The 25,319-nt window shown below is 48.1% G+C and overlaps 2 protein-coding genes across 5 annotated transcripts in view; both read right to left on the minus strand.

Annotated features, from left to right (window-relative positions):
• The window catches only part of SEMA4G (semaphorin 4G), a 29,619-nt gene extending 14,759 nt beyond the window's left edge, over nt 1-14,860 (minus strand). For 2 of the 4 annotated variants that reach the window (XM_071445953.1, XM_071445952.1), the window contains exons 1-2: nt 14,722-14,859; nt 14,273-14,484 (exon numbers count right to left, since the gene is read on the minus strand). The gene's annotated coding sequence lies outside the window, so the exon portion shown is untranslated. Of the gene's footprint in view, nt 1-3,873; nt 4,029-14,272; nt 14,485-14,721 lie in introns of those variants that run through there. The other 2 variants (XM_071445955.1, XM_071445954.1) reach the window with 2 other exon arrangements.
• A 2,240-nt stretch (nt 14,861-17,100) lies between these two features.
• Nucleotides 17,101-25,319, minus strand: part of SLF2 (SMC5-SMC6 complex localization factor 2) — a 30,326-nt gene continuing 22,107 nt past the window's right edge. Inside the window, exons 15-20 of the mRNA XM_071446079.1 lie at nt 25,088-25,175; nt 24,464-24,589; nt 23,562-23,639; nt 21,885-21,971; nt 20,444-20,512; nt 17,101-19,286 (exon numbers count right to left, since the gene is read on the minus strand). Coding sequence (XP_071302180.1) covers nt 19,251-19,286; nt 20,444-20,512; nt 21,885-21,971; nt 23,562-23,639; nt 24,464-24,589; nt 25,088-25,175 — 484 coding nt within the window. The 3' untranslated portion in view covers nt 17,101-19,250. The remainder of the gene's footprint in view (nt 19,287-20,443; nt 20,513-21,884; nt 21,972-23,561; nt 23,640-24,463; nt 24,590-25,087; nt 25,176-25,319) is intronic.

A 25,319-nucleotide genomic window follows, 5' to 3' on the forward strand; every position in this document is an offset into this window, starting at 1 on the left:
CCTCACAGGAGCAATTCTTCACATGCTGGAGGCCATTAACTCTTGCAGGACAGCAGTGAGGACACAGTCCCTATGGCTCTTCCCTCTCACAGCACATCTCTCCCCTTTGGAAAGGCCACAGCAGCAGCCCTGGGTTGACCCCACAGCCTGGGAGCACCTGAGAGAACAGCAGGGAGTCGTGCAACAGCCGGGAAGTGAAACCGGATGGTGCCGAGACTTTGTGGCCTCGCTCTGACTCCACTCTCACGCCTCCAACCCAGGACATGGGGGAAGCAGAGAGCAGCCACTGAGCCCTGAGATACGGGATGCAGATCCCTGGCGCTCCCACCTCCCCCATCATTAGGCAGGCTTGGTGCTAGCAACATCACCTCCAAAGCCCAACATGCTCCATCCTTTTTTCATTTGCAGCATGACAAGCTTCACCGCTGGCCGGCAGCCCCTCGGCAGCCTGGACAAACGAACAGACAGACAGCCCTCCACATCACAGCAAATTCTCCCAGCAAGGGGGCGTCTGCATCCAAGTGGCTCAGCACTGGATGTGATCTGCAATTCAGCCTTCAAAGGCTTTGTGGCTGAAGCACATTGTCTCCTCAGCAGAAGCAGCAAAATAATTGTAGAATTAAATTCCCAGGAACAATTAGAAAGAAAACAAGGAAAAAAATCCCAACCCTAAATGTAAAAGGACATCTCAAAGCCAGCAGATTTCAGGGCTTTTTAAAGCATCTGAATCCATTTGCCCGTCCCTGTGGCTGCACTGTTTCATTTCACTGGGCTCATACAATGCAAGACACGGAATTAACTTGGGTGTTTGTTTAGAGCCGGTTTGTCTTCCAGTTATTTTACAAAGCCAGGTTTGAGTTTCAAAGATGTTTCTTGGCAATGCCTGGGGTTCCCACCGTCGGGACGGTGCAGGGCTTTCACAAGGGGAAACAGAGGCTCAGAAATCCCACACAACCTGGGGTCCCTAGGAAGCAGGGGCAAGAGGTGGAGCACAATCCAGCTGGTCTGCAGTGAACATGGGGCTTTCTGCTGCAAGCCTGTTCCTCTCCCTTTTATTTATTCCAAAGATAAACTGTTTTCTTTTCCAAAGTCCAGCAAAACCAGATGACGGGAGCAGTTTTAGGGCTTCTAGTTTCGACAACATCTTCTTGTTTCCTTTGCTTTCCCTCCAACAAAGCTTCAATTCGGGGTCAAACCCAATTTTGATATTCCACTTTGCATTCAAAACTGCACAGCAAAAAGAAGTAACATCTGGCCTTTCCCACAGTTGTTTGCATACCGCCAGCTTTGCTGCCCCAAAATCAGATCCCCACATGATTTACATGGGCTGGGCTTTGCAACAGGCAAACAGTCTCCCTCTGTCAGGTAACGGAGGTGGGATTGTACCTGGAGGGATCTTTTAAGCAACAAGAAAAGCAGAACCCAGAGCACACCCTGAACCACGAAGATGCATCCCGGCCCCCACACAGTTACCTGGAGTCTGAAACCCTGGGCCCCCTTGGTCTCTGAACAGCAGAGCTCAGGCCCCAGGAGGAAGGAGGGGGTGGCTTTGGTGATGACCTTGCTGTGGCAGAGCCCTCATGCTTGTAAATCACGAGGAGCTGGTGGCACAGCCAGCCAGGAATGGAGGAATGGAGATGGCAGCATTTCCTCCTGAAGCAGCAGCCAGGCAGGGAGCTCTCACCTTTGAACAGGAACAGGCACCCACCCAGCACCACTGTCGGGGGAGGTTACATAAAAATGTCTGGGGGCATCACCTCTCCTCTCTGACGAGCAGCAGGTCCCCAGGACAGGCCCCCTCTCACAAAACCACCCATCACATGAGGTGCTTCCCAACAAGTCTCATCAAGATGCCAAGCAGAGCCGGCGGGCAAGTGCAAGGAAATTCCCCACACGCGGCCAGGCGAGGCTGGCACCACATCTCCCCTGCACCCACCGCTGCCCTCCTGCACGGGGCCAGCAGAGGCCCCTCACCAGCCTTGCTAAGCACACCTGCACGCTTTTTCCCGGCACATGACCTGCCAGATTTGCTGAATAAACCTTCCAGCTCCAGCAAACCCGCTGCATTCCTGGTGGGTAAAGTGGTGAAATGTTCAAATAGATGTTGGAAAAGGCAGAGGGGGAGAACAAAGCCTCATCTGCAGCAGCTGAAAGGGTGGTTTGGATTTGTTGCCTTTTTTTTCCCCCCTCAGGTTGCAACACAAAAACAAAGTCCTGATAGGGATCTCTCCTGCTGGGGGGCAGCTCCCTGCCCCTCATCCCTCTGGGCAGAGCAAGCCTGGCCAAACCGAGATGAAGCACAGACCTGTCCTGCAGGGCACACACGCAGCATCTGCGGCTGCCAGGGTCACCCTGCCCAGCTTCGGGGTTCGGGGGGGGGGCCCCAACCAGCGCCTGCTGCAGAGGGAAGCGAAGCAACCGGAGCCCGCAGTGGCAGCCCAACTAGCACCAAAAATGCCGCTGTTGTTATTAATAATTTCCCTGCATCTGAGCAGAACTGCACTCCTCATCCATTTTGGGAAGCCTCTTTGTCTGAGGAGACTGGGTTTTTTGGCACCCGAAGAGCCTTTTCACGGTTCCCCCTCCCAGTTCACGCTCTTGGTTTAAAGGCCAGGCACAAGTCACTGGCTCACCTGGGCACTAATAGAGAGAGCAAAGAGAGCCCCAAATTCCAGTGCTGCAGGTACTTTCTACCTTTGGATTAGCACGAAGATGCAGAGAAGCCCCAGCACAGGCTGGTCTGCTTTGCCTGGGGGCCATCTGCAGCCCCCACAGCAATGCATCCCAAGGAGATGAATCTCGACGAGTCAAGGCTCAGACAAGCCACATTCCATGACCACCCCCTGATTTCCAAAGGGAAGGAGAGGGGGCAGGGATTGCACTGCACCACCTGCATCGGTTTTAGTACCTCATCCGAGCCATCTGAAACACCAGCTGACCCCAGGTAATGCTCAGCCTTCCCAAACACCCCCAGCAGTTCTCATCCTTACAGACTCCTGATCCCCCCAGCCTGCTGGGGAAAGAAAGGGCAGTATCCAGCCCTCCCTGCCCGGAGCTGGTGCCCCGTCTGTCCGTAACTCCTAGAATCGCGTTCCCTCACACCCCCAGCATGTTCCCCCGCCACTCCTACCCAGGTCCCCCAGACCCAGCTCACTCCACACCCCAAACCTGTCCCCAAAGAAAGCTCCTGCACTGCCACCACATCCAGCATATCCCACCTCCCCTCCGGCTCTTCACCCCCAAATCCTCACCTGCATCAGCCCTACCCTGAATCCCTTTCCCTGTCGTTTCCGAGGTTCTGCCCTCTTGTTTCCCCAACGCATTATTCCCTGGATTTCAACCACAGCAGGTCAGAGCCCTGCTCGTCTTTCTCTAGACCCTTCCTGTGAGCAGCACCCACACCCAGCACCTCAGAACCTGCCCGTGGACTCAGCACCCGGATCCAGCACCCGAGCAGACAGAACCAGCATTCCAAACCTCGCTTGTGGACCCCAGCCAAGACCCGGCACTCCAGATCCAACAACCCAACCCTGCCTGCGGACTCAGCAGCCGGACCCAGCACGCCTAATCCTACCTGCGGACTCAGCAGCTGGGATCCAGCACCCCAAACCCTACCTGCAGACCCAGACCCGACCCCGAGCCAGCACCCCAGGACTTCCCAAGCGATTCAATACCCGCACCCAGCACTCCAGATCCTGCCCGTGGGCTGATCACCCGGCCCCAGCCGTGTGCGCGCAGTACCCGCACCCCGCGCACGACCGACCCAGCTTCCCGGATCCTGCCCGCGGACGCGGCGCCCAAACCCAGCACCCCCCTGGCCTGCGGACCCGCGCCCGCCCCGGCCGCCGCTGCTCGCGGCCCCTCGGTACTTGCCTGGTGGGGCGGCACGGCGGGCGAGGGCAGGGCTCGGCCGGGCTCGGCTCGGCTCGGCTCGCAGCGCAGCCCGGCTGTCGCGGCCCCGCCGTGCGGACCGAGCCGCGCCCCGCAGCGCCCCCTGCCGGCAGCGCCGTGCGCGGGGGATCGGCCCGCAGCGTGGGGCCGCGAGGAGGAGGAGGAGGAGGAGGAGGAGGAGGGGGGCGGAGCAGGGCCGCCCCTGCCTGCGTTGCGTGGAAGCAGGTGGCAGCATGTCCCTCGGCAGAGTCGCGGCAGGCAGGGACGGGAGGCTACCGTGCAGCCCCTAACACGTAGAGTGGGCCGGGGGCTCACTCAGCACAGGTGGTTTGGGTGATGCAGCCCCCAAAAGCCCGTGTGAATTCCCTTTGCAAAGTCAGAGAGGCAAAGGGCTGATATTGTGGACTTAGGACTGTGAAAAAGCGTGACTGAACACGGATAAGTGCCATCCTACTCTGCCAGCACAGCAAGCACATGCTACCTGTACCATCACACCAAAACCTCAGCCAGAGGCACCAGTGTCAGCACAGCACAGCCCCCTCCCAGTGCCATGGTGCTCACTAAGGTGTCTTGCCCCTCAAAGTCACCCCAGCATCCTGCACTGCACGCCTGAGTCAGGCACTGTGCCCCATCTTCTCCCTGCTCTCAGCACGTCTCGCCATTCACGCATGGCGGAAGCTTGTTTGGAAACACAGGCAGGTAATGGTTTCTCTGGGGCCCTGTGTGGAGCCTTTTTATCCTGGGTGGCTTCTGCAGCTCCTCCCCATGTGGAGGAGCTGCCAAGTCCAGGCCTGTGTTTGCTTTCCTTTCGTAAGCTTCCAGCACCTGGCCAACCCTCCCTCCTCAACCCTCACAGCAGCAGCAGGCCTCCCAAAACCGAACTCTGAGCCAACATTGTGTGTAATCAGCAGGTTGGATCTAGGGCAGTTGGAAATCAGCTGGAGCAGGAGGTGGGGAAATGCTGTACTTGTGTATGCTGAATTACAGCTCTCTTGGAGCTGGCAGGGTGGCCGGGTGATGCCAGCCTGTGGTTGCAAAGCCATGTGGTGCCCAGTCCCAGCACCATCACCTCTGGATGCCAGTTCAACCCCTCCACTCCACACCAGCCTGTCCCAGGGGTGAGATCTCCAGGAAGGGGACAAAGACCACCCCAACCCCAGACCCTGCAGACCTGGAGCCAGACCCATAGCAGGGCATAGGGCTGAGCAGGTTGTGCCAGAGTTGCTGAGCATTGTTTGGGAATGAGGGTCAGCCCTAGCTGAGATTCCACCACCTTCTGGACCTCAAGGGTCAGTAAAGATGGCAGGGCCAGGGTGTTCCTGTGGGGAGCCTGACTAACATGCCATTCCCAGGGCCTCTGACTGCCAGGATCCTGCCTCCCATAAACACTGTAGGTGGGAGGGAGGGTAACAGGGTTTGAATCCCCCCAGCCCTCACCCACCAATGGGTCTCAGCTGAGGAGGGACTCATCCTAGTGCTCTTGATGACAGGTGGTTCTGTCACCCTTGCACACACTCCCCAAGCAGCCACCACTCGCTCTCCCAGCATGACATCCCAAGGCCCATTCCTTGTCCCCTCTCTCAGAGCAGACGCTACCCACCTCCTGGAGCACTCCCTGCCTTCCTGCCCTCGCCTCCTCTGTGCTCCAGAGGCTAATTACCATTTCCTCCTGTCCTTGGGCAAAACCCCAGCGTCTCCTCCACGCCTCACCTTGCCTCGCCCCTCTGCCCACCCTGCGGAAGTGGGAGGCCCACGCACCGGGAGCCAGGCAGGGACGGGAGCCAGGCAGGGACGTTCTTGGCCAGCCTGTCTTACCTAGGTATGGGGTGTTCAGGTGCTGCAAGGCAGCTGGTGCTCCACACCCTCTCCAAACCCTATTCCCTACCTTAGCAGAGGCACAGCTGGAGTGTGTGGGGTCAGTTATGGGGAGAGGTGGTCCATGAGTGCTGGGGAAGGGGATGCCAGGGCTGGGATAGCGCTGCCCAAAGCTCCCCCTTACCCAGGGCACTGTACCCATCCCATCCTGCAGCAGCACTCCCTGCCTCCCACATGGCTGGAAGCCGAAGCCAGCACAAATTGGAGCTTCGTTAGCTGCTGGCCTTGCAGTAGGATAATTAGTGCGTGAGTGCAGAGCAAGCCGAGCCTGGCGCGACCAGCACTGGGCTTTTACAGGCCCGAGCTTGTGAGGCTTTAATTAATTAACACGAGTCATTGGCAGCTGGAAACAGATCTATTTTCAGAGCTTTGCTTGCTCTGCTGCCCCCATGAGATTAACTGAAGGAATTTAGGGCTCCAAGAGGTTGAAGGCCAGGACCTTCCTCTTCTTTGCATGGCTTTCCCAAGAGTCAGAGAGGCACTTTTCCCGGCAGCAGGAGCCCAAACAGACCCAACCCTCTCCTGTACTTGCATTCCTCATATCCATGGATTAGTTCTGCTAAGCAGGGAGGTCTGGCTCCTGCTTCAACCCTAGCCCAGATCCAGGAAGGTGCTGGAAGGGGAATTTCCTATTGGGGCAGCTCTAGAATCATAGAATCATTAAGGTTGGAAGCGATCTTCAAGATCATTGAGTCCAACCTTTGACCAAACAAGACCTGGTCAAGAAAGCCACAGCACTAAGTGCCATGTCCAGTCAATTCTTGAACATCTTCAGGGACGGTGACCCTACCACTTCCCTTTACAGTCCATTCAAATACTTAACAACACTTAGAGAGAATAAATTCTTCATGATGCCCAACTTGAACCTCCGCTGGTGCAGCTTGAGGCCATTTCCTCTTGTCTTATCACTTGTTACTTGGGAGAAGATGCTGACCCTCACCTTGCTACAACCTCCTTTCAGACAATTCCAGAGAGTGACACAGTCTCTCCAGAACATCCTTTTCTCCAGGTTAAACAACCCCAGCTCCATCATCTGCTCCTCATAGGATTTACAGCCCTGCAACTCCTATCCCAGCCCAAAACAAGGGACCCTTTGAGTCACGACATGGTGCCAGATTTTGTCTGTAGTGGTCTCTCCCTGTTAGTCCAAACAGCCTTTAGGAAAAGGAAATGTTTCTGTGCCCTCATCACCATCCCAGAGACTGGTTACTGTTTAATTTCCTCTTGTTGTCATTTAAACACTGTGTCCCACAGAGAGAGGACCAAGTAGAGCAGGCTCTGCCGTGTCACAGCCCCACCCGTGCATGGGCCAGCTGCCCAGCACAGCACAGCCCCACCACTCCAGCACACGGCAAAACCAGGCTGATGCCAAGAGCCAGCATTTCTGAGTTCACCTGTTTCTGCCACACAACTCTACCTGTGGCAGCCAGTAGAAAAGCTCACAGCCTCTTTCACCCCCCAGATGCCCAGGGAGCCAGGGCAAAGCCATGGCAGGTCTCATGTTTCACTTGGCACCACACCCCCATCCCAGCCGGCATCCCAAATGATGCGAGGAATTATAACAGGGCCACGACACCGTGAAATATTGATGGGATTAGCACAGATCAGCTCTCCCAGCACGCAGGCTGCGCTCGCCCCGAGCAGGGAGATGCGACCTGCCCGCACTCAGGTTGCAGCTCAGCTCCCAGGGCAGCAGCACTGCCAGCTGCTCCCTGCCAGAGACACTTCCCCAGCCAGCACCAGCCTTCAGCCTTCCTGCAGGGACATGCAGACCCCTCAGAGCACACAGGGATGTGATTCAGGGTGCTTAATGCATGACACTGCTCTGCCTCAAGGTCTGCTGGGGATGAGCCATTGTCTGGCTTGGCTGTAGCTCGGCACCAACAGTCACCCTGGGCCCCAAGGGACCCTCACCCTGCCTGCAGTCCCAAAATGTGCCAGCCCCCAGCCCCTTTGGCCCCTCTCAGGCTTATCCTGCACAACCAAAATCTTATGGATGTCCCACACATAAGATCTTGTTCCAGACACCCTGGGGTGTCCAGGGTGGCTGTCAGAAGACCCCCACACTCCCCACGGCTCTGTGTCCCCTCTCCCACTACTGGAAACCAGGTTTGGTCAGACAGATGATTTCATTATGGATCAGAGAGGTGTAAAGACAAACAACTTAGCAGGATCAAATAGCAGCCAGGATTAAATTAGAAATACACTGGCAGGGTGCACACCATGGGAGCAGCGTGTCACAAAGGGTTCTGGTTTGGGATTGCAGCACTAGCAGGGCATTGGTACTTATCAAACCCATGGGGCTGACCAGGATTCCCAGCATTTGGTAGGAAACTGCTTCCTAAGGCAGGCCTGGCTTCTGCTCAGCAGTACCTGCAGACTGTCTTTCCCTTGCCCCAGGTAAGAAAACTGAGATAAAACTCCAGATCTGGGATTTGGTTTGCCAGCCTCCTATAGTCCAAGAGGCAGCAGGCATCCAACCATTTCAAGCTCCTCTCCAGACTGGTTTAAAAGCCACCTGGGAGTTACAAAATCATGGTGCTCCAGCCGCTGGGGTTTATGAAACCCACAAAGGAGTTGTGAAACTCAGGCTAAGGCCGTGCCAGCCCACACCACAGCGAGAGGCTTGTTATAAAGGCAAAACCACCAGCGGAAAAACGGGTACTTTCCCCTTCTGACATGAGAAAGCAACAAGCAAAACAGCCTTTCTCCAGGCCCCTCCATCCTTCAGCTGTGCTGTGAGACCTGCACTGCTGCTTTACCTGCCTCCATGGAAAAAAACCCCCATGGGGAGAACACCAGCCCCATGCCACAGGGGAGTGGGGAAACCTCATCAGTCTCCTTCTCCCCCCACAGGAGCAGCCTGCCCAGATTCCAGGCCAGCAGATCTGTGTGGAGCAGAGGAACAGAAAAGACCACATGGTGTTGCCTGGACTCTGACAGCAGCACTTGGGGCTTCCCAGCAGCTGAGTACACACTCACCAGGCTTGGCTTTGTTTCTTGAGAGCGTCACGGACTCATCAAGCCAAGTGTGATGCTCCACAGATTAGCCCCAGGAAAAAAAATATTCCAATGGGCACAGAGCATGAAAGGCTTGGGAGCCTCTTCTCTTCAAGTCATTGAGCAAACTTTCCAAACCACTGTTTCTTCAGGCTGAGAGCCAGTGGGGAAAATTACAATTGCAGAAGAATTTGTCTGAGAAAGTTATAAGGAGATGGAAAAAGGCAGGGGCAGACCAGAAGAGCCAGCCTGTGCTGCAGCCCCTCCGGCCCAAGGCTCAGCTTCAGGGAGGGATGGGACTTTTCCCCCCAGCTCAGTACAGCACAGAGTTGCTGCCTCCACTTCCTGCAAGATCACATGCTGCATTTCTCCTCCCATAAATGCTTGGCAGTGGAAATTGGGATGTTCTGCCCAAGGCCATTTGTTGATGAAGGCTGCCAGGTGCCGGCAGCCCCAGCCGCAGAGCCAAGCACCGTGCCAGGGCAGATTTTCTCAAGGGAGAAGCAGCTGAGTCACAGCAGCCTCCGATCCGTTCCCACAAGCCCGGCTGCAAGAGGCGCACGGGAGTTCACGGAGGACAGGCGCTCACACAGCGAGCTGGCAGGTTTGGGTTGGTTTGCTTGTCTGCAAACCTCCCTAAGCCAGCGGAAAGCATCTCCCTGGCTCCGGATCTGTCGGCAGCGTGCCCTCAGGGAAGGGCTGGTGAGACTGCGGGAGGGCAGGGTCCTGACCTGCCTTTCAACCAGGCAGAGCTGCTTTGGGATGCTCCTGCAGCATGGGGGGGGAAACGCCAGCAGGCACTGGGAGTTCCATTAGAAAATGGAGTTTTGAAGCTCATTGTGAGGTCTTGTCCCAGCTCTGGGGCAGGAGCAGGACAAAGGTGGCTGCAGACAGGGAAGAGACAGAGGGATAGCTCCAGGAGAAGTGATTTGCTGGGCTGGACATTGACAACCCCTCTGCCCATCACCCCAGCTGCTCCCAGTAAAAGCAGGCAGGCTCCAGCCTGGCCAGGGAGCACAGGGGTGTCTCTCTCTGCTTCTGCAGTGGGGCACAGACCCCTGTGTTTCCCCTGCATGGCAGGTCAGGTCCCTGCCACACACTGCCTAGAGCAGTAACACAAATACCTGGGGTTGCATGAAGGATGGGATAAGACTGGTGGCTGTTAAAAGCTGCCCTTTTGGGTGAGCCAACCTGCACCCCCCAGAGCTGAAGCCAGGAAGGTGTTATGGCCCCCAGCATCCACCCTTTGGGCCAAGCCACCAGAACAGGATCCATGTCGCCATGGCTTCACCTTTTTTGCTCTCTATGTCACTGCACCCAAGCAACCTCTGTCCCAGCCCTGCCTCCTCCGGCCAAATGTTTGGATGGTCCATGGGCATCCCACCCCTCCTTCCCAGGCACCAAACTGCTACACTGCTGTCTCTGCCACCAAAGAAGAAACAACCCCAGCAGTGCAGTAAATAACCCCCCCTCACAGCAGAGCACTGGCAAGCAGAGCTGGGCACATCCATCACTCTCGCAGTTTTTCTTCAGCTCTGACACTGATAGGGACGAGGGGGTGGGGAAGGAAAGGAGCTTCCAAAATTTATGAGCTAGGATTTAAAAATACAGTCTCCCAGAAGCACTGCAAAACCCAGGGATGGTGAAGGCGAGTGGCTTAGAAGTTGCCTTTAGAAATGAATGCAAAAGCTGTGCCTGCCTTGGAAAGAGGGGCTTGAGAGACCTGCATGGCTGATGTCACAAACCACAGCCCCAGTGGGATCATTTTGCAAGTCACAGCTCTCCGTGCTGTGCATTACAAGCAAAGTGCAAGGTAGAGGTAACAAATGATGGGCTAAAATCCCTGCAGCCCAAAGGGTAATGTCACCCTCAGTGCAGACAGGACTTGGACTGTCACCTTCAATCTCCCGGAGTTTCTCCTCTACATCCCTGACCTTCCACTGGTACATGCATAAACAGCCTTCCAGCCCTTTTGGAAACAGATCCCCTTCATGCAAAGAAAAGAGCTTGTAGCCGTAAATTTAGCTGAAAACATCTCTAAACATTTCCTAGCCACAGGGAATCACGTATCAAATAATAAAGCTAAATGAATGTCAGGAAGAGAAACCACAATATTGGAGTCCTTGGTCTTTACAGATGGACTGTCCCTCAGCAGGGTGCTGCAGAATGAACAGCTGAAAAACGTTACCCAGTCATTAAAAACATCTAAAAGTAATTTAGGCTGAGTGACAATGATGCTCAAAGCAAGTTGTTTGTGGAGATAAAATGAGCTATTTCAAGCTTGCCTTTTGTTGTAGTTTTCTGTTGAAGTCAGAAAGGACTGAAAAACGCTGAGCTGACAGCCTTGCCAGCAGAGCCCTGGTGCTGTGGCAGTGCTGTGAGGAGCATCACCATGAGCTGCTCTGGTCCCCCCTGCCATCATTCTCCCATATTCCCTGGAAGGATGCTCAGAATGGTCAGGGAAGATGGTCCCCAGGGCCACCTCAGCATCTTTGCTGCATTACAGTGCCATTTATGATGATGGTTTTGCTATGGAAACATCTCCTCCTAACAACAGATCTGTCAGCACATGTCCCAAAAGCAGACCAGCATTCATTACATGGTAATTTTTGCTTCCCATGATGGAGGCGAGGGACTTATCCTTCCCATGCTTTTCTTAAAAAAAGACAGAACAAAAAAACAACCAAAAAACCAACAAAAACCCAACAAAACTGAACAATGCGAACATCTGGGTTCACCCATCAACAGCATGGCATGAGCCCAGGGTTCCTCTAAAATCTCCTCATAAACATATTTTTGGTGGGCTCTTTGGACACACAGAGCACTTCAATTGCCCAGTGTTAAATATTTCAGGTGAAACATAACTCTTCTAAGTGCAGCCAGCCTTACTCTGAAGCTTCAATTCAGTGAGATTTCCCAGCAGCCTTCAGGAACTGATTTGCTTCTTGCTGGTACCTTCTCTCTGTGCTGTTCAACTGAGTTAATGTATTCCAAAACCTGATTTTTTTTTTCCTCCCCCTACATAATCAGATTTTTGGAGACTGCAGTGAGATGCCTTACAAGCAGTTTTTGTCCTTAGGTGTTTTCTGAGCAGGCTGCATCCATCACATCCTGGTGCTTTAGCACATCTCTGTACGAACGGTTCATTCGAGAGTCAGCTGAATTCCTTTGATTCATGTTCCTGCATATCCATATAGCTAATTTACCTTTATTAAAAGAAAAAAAAAAAAAAAGGAAAGAAGAGGAGCTATTAAGAGGGACAGTGTCAAGGCCAGCAGAGCAAGTGCTGGAGGGCTGGGTTAATGAGCTGCGTGGTTGCTGCTGTCCAAGTGCCCAGGCTGGCTGGAGCCAGGAGCTGCTGCCCCAGCAAGGCTGACTCAGTCCCTCACTGGGCAGACACAGGCTGCAGGGCCCTGCACCCCCCTTTGGAGTAGTCCCTATGCTTTGGGGTCCATGGTTAACCTCACTTGCTCCAGCCTCCTCCCTGGTATTTTCCAGAGGACAGGCCCTGCGTGTATTCAGCTTGGGCCAAGCCCCTTGCCCAGCCCTAGCTGCATCCCTGTGCTTTGGGGAGAAGGTGAAACACGACTATGGATAAATGGATTTGCCCTCACATCTCACAGGAAGATCACTCGTTCAGCCCCATGGGCCAGACAAGGATGCTGCCCCTCTGCTGCCTGTGCCAGCAAGGTCACTGAGCTGTGCCCTGGCAAGGACACTTCCAAGGACAGGGAGCAGGGATTTGCAAGACGCTCGTCACAATCATTTATTCTTGTCATTTCTGACCCTCAGGGTAGGAAGAACATCAGAGCACTGCAGGCACAAAACAACAAGCTTTGTAGGTCATATCAGCGTGTAAAGTACCATTAGGAACCACAGCACGAAGCATGAATAATACTTCCTTTATTCCATCATATACCTCAAAGCCCTTTAAATAAATGCAAATGGTTTTTTGTGGATGAGGTTTGTACGAGATGCCTGCTCGGGGACTCAGGGCTGAAATGGAGCTGGAGCAGTAATTTTGCTCTCCCCCTGACAAATCAGAGTGTCCTCAGCACTATCTGATAGGCTTAGTGACAGTCCAAGCCAACCCAGGCAAAAGAGCCAGGAGAACACTGTAAATCTTCCTCGCAGAAATTTATGCTCTACCCATTAAACCAGAACCACAAAACACGTCCTTCCATACTACCCTCCTCTCTCTGAAGGACACCAAGGCAGGAAAAAACTTTGAAGGACTCCAAGCCTGGAAAGGGACCTTCAAGAGCCAATCACATCGTTTCTGAAAAGCCACCAACAGTCAGCCTCGACGGCTGAAATCCTAAAATCCTTTCAGCAAATTATGACCTCGATTACTAAAAATGATCAGATAACGCAAAGGCAGAGAGAGATGCGCAGTGAGTCATCGCCCCCAAGCACTCGAGCTCCCTTTGGTCTCAGCCGGAGTGGGGTGAGGTTGCCCCCAAGAGGCAAATCTGACACAGCAAGTAGAGAGGGAAAATGCTGAATTGTGCTCTAGTGGTACCACATAGGAAGGATTTTTTTTTTTTTTAAATCTCCTCATCTGCTCTTATTTGTACTTCTCCCTAGCTGCAAACATCTGTGGATGAGGTGGGAGGGGAGAGGAAGGAGGTCAACTCTGGCATGTGGCTGGCTGTGTTCTGCTGGAGTTCCTGAACCACACAACTCGTTTTCCTAGTCTCACTCACAGGGTCATTAGAAAGATCAAAAAATGTCACTGAGTTTTCTTCAGCCAAATGAAACATTTGACCCCATACACCTCACTAGGCTCCTTCAGAGTAAGGGCTGGCACCACCTTCAACAGCAACTTCTGTCTCAGGAGTGGATGGAGAGACAGAATGGTGGACACAATGGACTGTTTGGAAACTGAGAGATGACATGAAATCCCTCAGCTGTTCACGTAAAGCATACAGGCATTAACAGCACACTGGACCAAACCCTAGCACCTTGCAGGGGGTGAAGGAATGGGACAGACATCTGGGATATCTCCCCAGCACATGCTCCACCCTCCAGGGATCAGCAGCCTGAGCTTTCTCAGCCAGGGAGAACAGCTTTCATTTCACAGACCCCTGCTGCATTTTTCTGCCATAAAATGCTCTTTGAACCTCTAAGCTTTTAGCATCCACAACATCCTGAGGCAAGCAGATCCCCAGCTCCTGTCTCCTTTTGTTTGCTTTGAGCTTTCCTGCTAATAAAAGAACTATGGAGTCTGAAGCCGTATGACAGAGCGCCATTGAATGGCTTCTCCTTATTTGCCCTTTTTCAGGCCATTTGATTGTTGAGCTCTCCATCTTACTTTCCAACATTACAACTATTTCAGAGAGATGCAGCCGACTTAGGGCCACTGCAATTTATTCCTGTCCTTTACACACACACAGAGACACCCTCACAAAGGGCTAAACCTGTGACATAACCACGGATTTAACCATTCCTGCAGCTGCTTTTCAAGAGGACACAGTTCAAACACCCAAGCACCCGGGGTACTCACTGCTCCTGCAGCAGGCTCCTTGCGGGTCCCCCTGTCCTGCTCAGCCGGAGAACATTCCTGCATCCCCAGCAGCAGCGCCTGCTGCAGCACCTCAGCTCCCTGTCAGCTCCAAACTGGAAGCGTCATCTCCAAAATTACTGTTGCGCTGCCTCCTGCCAGACTCTTAATTAGAGGAAGGCTGACACAGTTTCTCAGCAAACGGCGTTCGCATACTGCGGGAAAAACAGAATGAGGGCAAGAGGAAAAATGGGCTAATCAGAGAAAATCAACTGGAGGGAAAAACACATTGCGTTGTGCAAGCCTTGCCATAACAATGCTGGAGCACAAAATACTGGGGGGGGGGGGGGGGGGGGGGGGGGGGGAAATGGGTTAGTACACAGGGGAGGCAGGCAGTGCTTCACAAAGGTGAAGGAGAGCTGATATGCAGTGCAGCAGCTCAGCATCCTCACCTGGCAGGCCTCTCCCCACACCTGGTCAGGGCAAAGGGACATGCTCAGTTTCCAGCATGCAGATCAATGTGTCTGAGAGCCTGAGCGATGCTGTCTGCGGAGCCCACGGCTGCTCTGCATGATTTACACTGCCTTTATAAAAGCCTGCAGTGTGAATAAAGCATGAAACTGGATGCCTTGCCCCCCTCTCCCCACCACTGCCCCTGGCAGCTTGAAGCTATTGTTTTTATTTCAGCTGCAGCCTGGCGGTCAGTCCGGAGAGGAAGGGGACCCTCTGCTCCTGCATCTGCTCCGAGAGCCAGGAGTTCCAGCAAGCCTCGGGAGAAGAGAGCCTGAAACCCAGAGGCAAAGCCCCGGAGCCTGCGTGCCCACCCCAGCCCAGAGCGCTCACTGCGCCGGTGAAGGACTCCCCCGCAGCACAAAAGCAGCACAAATCCATTCACCCTTTCTGCTCCTCTCTGCGAGGGAAGGAGCATCGCTCGCCCGGCTTCAGGCAGCTTCAGCCGCAAATGCAAACCCAAGGGGAAGCACTGGGACAAGGGTGTGTGAAAATGGCCCCTTTATCCACCCCCACACACCATGAGGGCCAAGCCTGCCTTGAAAAGTTTTGGGTTTCCCCCCAGGCTGATGGCAAAGGCGCTTTGATGACAATGAAGGGAACAATTCCAGTGGAGTTTCCATCCCCTCCCCTGTGACCTCCCTACAGGGAACTGGGAGGTGGCAGGGAAGCTGAAGGAGGTGAAACATTAGCAGCATCTCACCACGCAGAGACAAGGGAGGCATTCAAAAAAGTACTACATATCCAAAAGCCACTTAAAAGCAGCCTTAAAGCATAGGACTGACTTTCTCCAAACAGATCAAAATATCAAGATGGAAGATGCAAATGTTTTTCTTCGCTCACCACCCAGCCTTGCTTTTGCTACCAGATAAAATACTCCCTTTCAAATTCCTGACTGCAAAGGCGAGGAAGCACTGCCTGAAAAAAGCATCAGCCAGGCAAAACTAAAAGCTTCTCTGCAAAGAGAAGCCCTTCAAGGAATTCACTTTTCCTAGGATCCTTCCCACCAGCAGCCCGCACCATTCCCCAGCACTGAAAGCCCTTTTCAACACGTGATAAGAAGGGGCCCTGCCAGTAAAGCTGGCAAAATATCCACAAGGCAAAACATGAAAGTATTTCACAGCCTGGGGGGAATATGGGGAAAAGGGCAATTAAAGGAATTTTGATAAGTTAAACCACAAGGAATAAGCTAAATCCACTAATGATTGTCTGACCCCTCTGGGCAGCTCCTTTGGAGCTCCTCAACAGCTGCTTAGGCTCCTACAAGCTCATCAAACCTCTTCCCTCAAAGTCAGCCGGTCCCAAGAGCCTTTTCTCTTTCTAGATGCAAAAAGAAGCACTAATATGCCAGTGGAAACCGCTGCCCCTCGGGCAGAGGGCGGTGTTTCCCACTGGGGAACTTTAGGCAAGAAGCAGTTTTCCAAAAGCTCACAAACCCAAGGAATAGGACCCCAGAAAAATTAGGAGGGTCATCTCCAGCAGAAACCTTTCTGATTTGCCCTTCTCAGTAAAACAAAAAGTCACAACCACCACAAACCAGTGGAAGATGAACCAACAAAACACCAAAACACAAACCCCGAGCCAGGGATACTGTGCTACACATACAGCTCCCCTGGGAATGAAAAAACAAACAGAAGACCAGCATTAGTACTGGAGCTCCAGTATTCCTGCTAGTGACAGGGTGAGCAGAGGAACCCAGCTACCTGGAAGTACTTGCCTGAATCTCCACAGCAGCAGAGTCTGTTGCAGCCCCTGTGCCCAAATGCTGGCCCCCAGGACTGGTCCTGGACAGTGCTGAGCACAGACCCCTCTCCTGGAGACAGACCTGGCTTTCTGTGCTCAGAAAACCAGCACAGCAATTTTATTCTGAAACACTTGCCAGTTTCCCATATGTGAATCAACCCTCAGTATTAAGTCTTTTTCCACACTGAAATCCTACCTCTAAAATGTCTTTGCAGCAATCTAACCAGATCCTCCACCAATAACAACAACACACTTCAAATGTTCCAGTCACCTGCTTTTCCCAAAGACATTCTCAACTAAATCATTATCTTGGGGACTTCAGAGAGTTCCTGCAGCTGCTGCATCAATGAAATGTCCTACTGACCTTCAGCCAGACCTACCTGCATATCATTAATCACTTCTGAAATCCCCATCCATTACCAAGTTCCATAATAGGAACAGTGAGAATATGAGATGCACAAATAGTTTCACTGTCAGGCTTCTTCAACTTTAAAACCAGAAGTGTTTGGGTTATTTTAAGCCATAGAGAGGCTTGTCAGAAAATTAAAGGAAAAAAAAGGCAAGGAGCTACAAACATATATTTTACAACCAGACTTTAATTTTTTTTTTCTGTTATTACTGCAATAAAGTGCACCTACTTCCACATGAAATGTGATAATTGGGCTCTTAATATAGCCAACACAGTATCAAAAGATAGACCTCAAGTGCAAAATGCTTCTCTGAAGACATCCAAAGCAGTTAAGACCTTTAGTGTGCAACAACCTTTTGCAGGAAAAGGAAACAGCCTTTTCCAATGCATGCAAGTCCTGGCTGAGGGACAGCAAATGAGCTGGCAAAACACAAGGGCAGCAGGTTTGCTATTTCACTGCCAGGACCCTCTTGTAAAGACCCTGTAGTGATGCTTGGGAATCATTTCTCTAAGGATTCTGATGAGCACCAATTTAACCCACACCTAGACTTCAGCTCTTGAGGAATTACTCCTCAGCTACAGAACAGATGGAAGAGAAATCCAGACCAAGCAGGAGTGGGGGAAGAGGGAAAGTGCTGGAACAGGCGTTAAGCATGAAAACACAGGACTGGCTGAGCTGAGAATGATTTCAAGACTGTCTTCATCTATAGTGAGCTAATCAGCTGTAAAACCAAGAATTGTAAAATGTGCCATAAGAATAAAATAGGACCTGTGGCCATTTGTTTTTAGTGAAACAGAGCCCATTTTCTCCAGGGATATTTAACTAGAAAGGAGTGTCTGGTTTTATTTTTTCATTGTTCTGTTAAATGAAAGTAAATAGCAAAGTGGCTATTTTGTGTGGAAAAACCCTCAGCAGTTTCAACATGCTTTGAACTGCAGTACAAAAGCTGTTCATCTAAACTCCTCCCCTTTTAGTCTTCAAAATATACAGGCCAGCAATGTCGACTTTACACCGTAAGAAAATATATACACATTAAATACAGTAAACATTCCACATTTTTTTACCTTTATACAATATTAGTGAAAAAAATAAAAACATTAATAAAATGACATACAATATATTCAACAAAGTAAGCAACTGCTATGAGAGGGAAGGCAGATGAGCTATCAAAGAGCAAAAGATGACATTGACGTAGCAGTGTAACACTTGAAAAAAAATAACATTTAGTATGAATTTTCAAATCTAATAGACTTCCTCTAAGATGTGTCCATTCTATAGCAGTTCTTTTATATGTAATACACAAATTAAATTTGAAGGTTTTGTAGTTGGCAGGATTTTTAAGCCTTATTTTACATTCTTATTATACAGAATTCCATACAAGACAGAGTAATCTACAAGAATTAAAACAGTATTTTAAAATACAAATGTTGATGTTATTAAAAATCTCTTATTATGGGAATCCCCATTGGTGTTTCTACCCAATAACTGAACTTTTCTTCCTATTACATCCATTCTACAGACAAACCACAGTGTAAGATTTAAGTGATAGCATTTGTACAGAGAACACAAAAGGAGATCACATCTTCCTCTGATTATTTCATAAACAGCTCCTGAAGCTTTGAGCACATATTGTCTGTGCAGCAGGACTTCACACCAAGGAATTCAGTCATCATATGGCTTTCATAGTCTTACAAAGGTGAGCCAAATGCTGTTCTCTAATCTCCACTGAGATGATATTTTATTCTCCATTTAACGAAGGTGCAACTGCTGTATTTTGTATTTTTAAGAGACACTGGATGTTGATACCAATTCTGCTTTGCAGATTACTATGATTCAGCCCACATCTGAACCACTTCCTCACCTGCTCACAACAGGGGAGGTCTAACACTCCTCCTGAACTCACTTTTCATGTCACAGGGTAGTTCTTTCCCAGCCAACCTAAACAATGCTTGCAGGTATGTGCAGGCAAGAAAATAAATACTTGCTGTTATCAAATAGGTCTTGTGATTAACAAGGGAAACAAGAAAAGTTCCCTCAGCTTTCAATATAGTAAAATATTTCTAGCCAGTTCTGATAGGGCTATAGGAACAGCTGGGTTTTTTTCAGTTGATCAACTTCAATTTTTCAGAAGTAGAGCACTTGTAGTAAAAAACAATGTTAGTCAAATCAGATTCTCATGTGTCTAGAGCTTGTCTGAATCAAGCTCAAGTTCTAACTCAGGTGACTAATTTCTTCTGTTCCAAACAAGGTGAAGCTCCATTCATTCTACATCCTCCTTGATTTCAGTTTCTGCTATTTTTCCTTAACTAGGCAAGATTTCATGAATCTGGCTCCCAGAAGTCATGCAGTTTTCCCTAGAGAATAAAAACAAATTAGTATACAAGTCAGAAATTCAGTGTCAGAAGAAATTAGTAGAGTAGGCAAGTGCTTAGCTTGGGAGCACCACAACGTGCTGGAAAAAGTCCCTGGAATTTTATTCTGAAACACTTGCCAGTTTCCCATATATCAATCAACCCCAAATACCTCCAAAAAAACAATACTGAAAGAGCCACCTCGTTACCAACTTTCATTAATTTCTAAGGAGATTCTGTAGCCATGTGTTACATGTGTCACTCCTTGATCTGGAGTGCTCAGAACATAAAATATCACACACACTACACAGAACTTTTTTTTTTGCACATTGTTGGGAGGAATCAATAGTCTTTACTAATGGTTAATTACACAGTTTTTGACTGGAATCAATACTAGGCATAATGTATAATTTAAATTTTATGTAAATGATACTCTGCAGGACTGGAAAGTTAAGCTTTCCAGAGAGATTGCTTTATGTTCCAAGACAGGACTCACACAGGTGGTCTGATCACATTACAACCGAAACCTTACGAGCCAAGGCTGGAAGAAGGAGCTCTGAACTTCGTGTATCAGCAGAAATTATCCACCTATTCTACCAAGGCCAGCTAGGTGTCACAAAGGCAAATATTTCTGAGACTTATCAAGGCATTATTTACTACTGCATACTTTTACAAACATGAGAGGCTTTGCCTAATCATGCCATGAAATTTGACACAATCAAAGGGGGAGGAGTTGTTGAGAGCCCTTAACATATGTGAATAAAGCCCTGGACTCAAGAAGTCTCAAAGCCACACGGTGCCAGACCACAGCAGGATGTGCCTCACTGCATTCCTGCCCCAATTTCCTTTTGGAAGCATCTGCTAATAGCTGTAATCAGAGACAGGCCCTGTGACTCGGCTCAGAACTGGGATTTCAGTGTATTACACACACCTTCACAAAAACAGAGCTTTTAACAATGGAGAGGAGATCCTGCTTTTACTGAAGCCAGCAAAGTAAGAATTTTAATTCAAATCCATTCTAATACACGTAAGTGTATTTCACAGCCATGCCATTTATATAGAAAAAGAAAATGTCTTGAAAGGATTTGCCATTTTCAAGTGCTAAAAAACAGAGTTAAATGCACAGCTGCAATGAGGGAAGAGAAGTTTCATTACAGTACCTGAGTAAGCCGAGTGCTTTGTATCACGTCCTGCCATTTCTCAAATATCCTAGCAGCCAAGCAGCTTACCTGCAAATTCACATTGATTAATTTAGCCATTTTTGTTAAAAATTTAAAAAATCATACCCTGTGCTCCCCCTCACTGCTCCAAACTCAAAAATAAACAGATAACCCAACATACAAGGTTTACTGGAAAGGAACAATTTTATTGTCAGGAAGTATCATCTCAACTTCAGATCCCTGTAACTCATTACTCTGAATTGAAAGTCATGCACTCCACAAACATTAGAGGCACATGACTCCTCAGGTTGAATGTTTGGAATCACCATGCAAACCTCTGCCCTCCAAACACCACCTCATCCCTGGGAAATGAGGTTTGTCACAAGTCTGATTGTACCTAGAACAGGTGCAACTGCGGCCACAAAAGCCAACAATGCAGCACTGGCTGCTTCTGAAACAAATTCCTTGCACATAAACTGTGCTTTTTCATAACCAGGCACAAGCAGGTGTTTAATCCAAGCCATTCACACTGACATTTGCTTCATCTCCTGAGTTAAAACCCAGTACAGTGGCATCCTCTAGAAGTTACTGCAGTATTACACAAATGAAGCAATGGAGAAACCAGAGTAAGATTTTCCCCTCTCAGTGCAAAGACAAATAGAAACAGAAGTGAAAGCAACCAGCAATACAACACTCCAAGGCAAGAGCAATTAACTTGTTCAAAGGATCCATGCTCCACTAATCTGAGTAAGAAAAGAAGAATGTTTTTGAGAGGTAAGGAAGCACACAACTGCAAAGGTCTGATTTAAAGCTGAAGAAGCCAAGGCTTTTCAAAGCTGGGGCTGGTGACTTTTTCACTGAGCTGACTTGTTTTGTAGCATGCAAAGCCTGAAGGTCACAAAATTGGGACTATCAGATGTAAGGCTCACAGACAAAGCAAATAAAAGGCAGCTGTCCAAGCTTGATGCTACATCACATACAGCTGGCTTAAATCCAAAGCACTTTTAATCAATTCATTTATTTGAAAAATAAAATGGAGACTCGTGCAAAACAGGCAACTTTCTCAGTCCTCTGTACCTGCCCTGCAGGTAGGCTCTGCTCTTACAACTGGAGTCAGCTACCAGTGACTGCCACAAAGAGAAACAGAGCAACTCTGGGGGCCTAAACGTGGAGATGCCTGGCTAAAGGGATGATCAGTCACATTTCAGAGCTGCTAAGAGTCCCACTGTTAGCATTAGGAGTATTTTCAGTGAATTAAAATGGGCATGTATTTATTCCCACGCAAAGACATGATGCAGATAGAAAAAAAGAGGAAAAACCCCCGGGCCCATGAGCAACTCCTAGAATATCTAGGGCTGAGATGAGGGAACAACATGCATCACAAACACAAAAAACCACCCCAAAACCAAAACAAAACACAAAATCAAGTTCTGCATCTTACCTTAGACCGATAAAACATTCGTGCATCTTCCCTAATATCACCTTTCACGTGCTTAACTAAGGCACGACAAAGCTTCACTAAGTGTTGCTAAATAAAGACAAAAGTGTACAGCTCTTAATCCTCCATGTCAAAACTACAGGCTTTATTTAAATATTGTATCAATTTAAAAATTACATGCTTCAGGTTGAATTTTTCTCAGAAATACATAGTTAAGAAAGGGAAAAAAAAGAAAACAAGACCACATTGCAAGATCCTCTATCTCTTGCTGGCATGCTCCTGGTAAAGCAGGTCTAAGAGTTTTTAAAAGCAGCTTCAAAGTATAGCAGAGCTATACAACACAAATTCTAAAGTTCCTGCTAACTAATCTGCAAATCCTTTCTGCCCCCAAAATAGCAAACACAGTGCAGTGCCATTCACATCTTTTATCAGCAAAAAAATTCTGAAGTTACAATAGCTGAAAATAACCTTTTCAGTAATGATGACTCAGGTAATTTCTTTTGTAGGAATTGGCTGAGCAGGTAAAATATATCCAAGGTTTTATGCGCTGATCTTTTATTTTCTCTAAATTTCTGATTACTTTAATAAAGCAGTTTTGCACTTCAGGATCTCTTGATAATGACTCCCAAGGTCTTTCACATTCTGTTAATTTCTTCATAAAATTCCTGTTTTCAGTCTCTCACTGAACAGCTGCCAAGAGGCTCCACTCTGCAGAACAGGTGAGACATGCTGAAATTCTATTTATAAACATTTGCTGGTGTCTCAAGACCACCAGAATTTATCCTCTCTAACTGGAAGAGGGGCAGAAATTAAATAGTCAAGATTGATTTTGCACAAGTTCAGCCTGCACAATATTCAGCCATACCTCTCTTGCCACTTGATGGCTAATAGGTCAGTGAATTATAAAGTTTTTCTTCCTTAAGAAATTGAGACATTAAAAAAATAATTGAAAATATCAAGTTCTCCACAAATCTAAGTACTACTGAGACACCTAAGCATCCAAATGTAGCCAAACATTACTGGTTTATGTCTCTCAAACAGTTCCTGTGACAGATTTCTTAAAAGGCAAGAGTGATTCTACAGGGCAGAAGGTTTACACAGACACCTTGCAGCAAGCAACTCCCAGCAAATGATCACAGAAATCTGAATAGAAATACTGAAAGGCTAAGCAGACAGAATTACTTGTAAGATGTTCACATCACATGGCAAAAAGGAACTACCACTACAGAGAAGAGCTACAGTCTTGCTTTCACTTGCTGCACACCAGCACAGGAAACTGAAATGTGCTTGAAAATATTTTACTGGGTATCTTTGAAGTGATTTTCTCCTAGACTGAAAAATTTCAAACCGACTTCCAAAGCTGATAGAATCATTTGACTTAGAAGTTCTGTGTTAAGTTTACCTCCAGATACCTTCTGAGAAAGATTAATACAACAAATGCCTGCTCTTTCACAGCCTTATGTCTGGAGGTAGCTCCATTCACAGAAACACAGAAGAGTTTTCTCTGCAGTAAATACACACAAGTTCTTCTGCATTTACCTTGCCCAGAACAAAAGCTTCCCCCAGTGCTCTTATGCACTGGTGATCTTCCATCACATGATAGCTCTTACCAAAACACACTAAATGTGCATGATAGACAACATTTTAAAATCTAAAGGTCTAGCCACTAAAGTTACTTACCCTTTGACTAGAATTTACAACATCAAGGAAACTGGCTTCACTGACTAGATGAAGGAGGACATAGATTAGGTAGTATACCTGGAGAGAGATCAAAAGAGCTTTAGCAGTGAAAGCACCATTATTTTAACTCTTCACATCTAGACATGGAACCATCTCTGCTTTCTGGAATGAATCCTGCAACAGCCAGGCCAATGGACAAGTATATCAACACATCTGCCTAAATAGCTAATTTGAAACAGTATATTCACATATTAGAAACATTTTAAACCAGTATTATACTGGTTTAAATAACCTAAGTAATCCATAAAAATGTGGTTTTACTAACTGAAAATTAAATTCAGTAGTTGGCTTTATTTTCCCTCAATCTACCCCCAGATCAAAACACTTGCTGAGAGATTCCATGACAACCACTTAAATAACCAGACCAATATTCAATTTTTGGATGGATGGAAATACTAAATCTTTTTAACACTTGTTTGAGAGAAGATATTAATAGAATATTCACAAATCTTTTTCTGAAACCTGAAGTTAAAGTTTTGGCTCAGCACTGAACAGTTTTCACTGATTACATCAGAAGGGAGGGAAGATTGTCCCCTGATTACAGAAGTAGAGACTCAGGACTTCCCTGTGACTTCAGAAAATCTGACCATTTCCCTGTTTGCAAAACAACCCAATACAGGTTCCTCCACCACATACTCCTTTCCTTCCCCCATGGCTATAACCAAAATTAGTAATATTTTAGAGATGAACAGTAACAAAACAGTGTATTTACAGTTCCACATAGAGAACTTTTTAAAAGTAAAAGAAATATTCCCCAAATAGTATTGTAATAGATGATATTACACATAAAATATTAAAAAAATGCATAAAAAACAAAAGCAAAAAAGCACTTGGCTATATACCTCATGTTCTAGTTCTGCATGAACTTCATCATCTTCATGTTCCTTCTGCCCTTTTCTCATCTCTCTCATCTTCTTCAGTAGATAAGAAGGTTTCATACGCACCAGAAACTGATGCAGAAGAAACATCTACAGATACAAGCATTAACAAATTGGACTGATTTACTAACAACAGAAAATTGGAAACTGAGTGCCCCTACAATATTACTTATCCATTGGAACAGGAACAGAAAAGGGATTTTTAATTAAAAAAGAAGTTTTCGTGCTTTGAGTAATTTTTGACTATTCACAGACTTCAGTGTTTGTACACTTTCTCAATAAAAGATCAAACCTATGAAAACAGCATCTCCACATGATTACAAAAGGAAGACTCAAAGAAATGTAGACTTCTTTCTAATGTCTAAAACTAACATCTGGGCATATAAACAAGCACAAGCTGCAGAACGTGCAGATTACACACATGTGCAAATGCACTTTTAACACTAATCTAAACAGAAAATTATTAATTGGTCATTTGGTAAAGTTCTTGAAAACAGGCTTACAATATTAAAACATAAAACACAAGCATACAATATTAATGTTTTCTGAACTTTCAAATTCTAAAAAGACAATATATGTAAGCAGTACCTGCTTGTCACTGTCATCAGGTATTTCTACATGCTTCTTATGAAGAAATTTTGCAATTATCACTAGGCTAAGGCGCCTTTTTACTTCCCTGAAAAACAATTAAAAATTATTTCCCTTAGAATTTTTTAAACCCATGGTTTCTACAAAGTATGTAAGCCTATGCCTGTCTTCCTTAGACATAAATTTGCTTACAACTATTAAACTGGATTTTCTGAATATAGGAGCTATATAA

The sequence above is a fragment of the Agelaius tricolor genome, unplaced genomic scaffold (genome assembly GCF_023055355.1).
Source record: "Agelaius tricolor isolate 1412-34295 unplaced genomic scaffold, bAgeTri1.0.p SCAF_22, whole genome shotgun sequence".
Taxonomy (NCBI): domain Eukaryota; kingdom Metazoa; phylum Chordata; class Aves; order Passeriformes; family Icteridae; genus Agelaius; species Agelaius tricolor.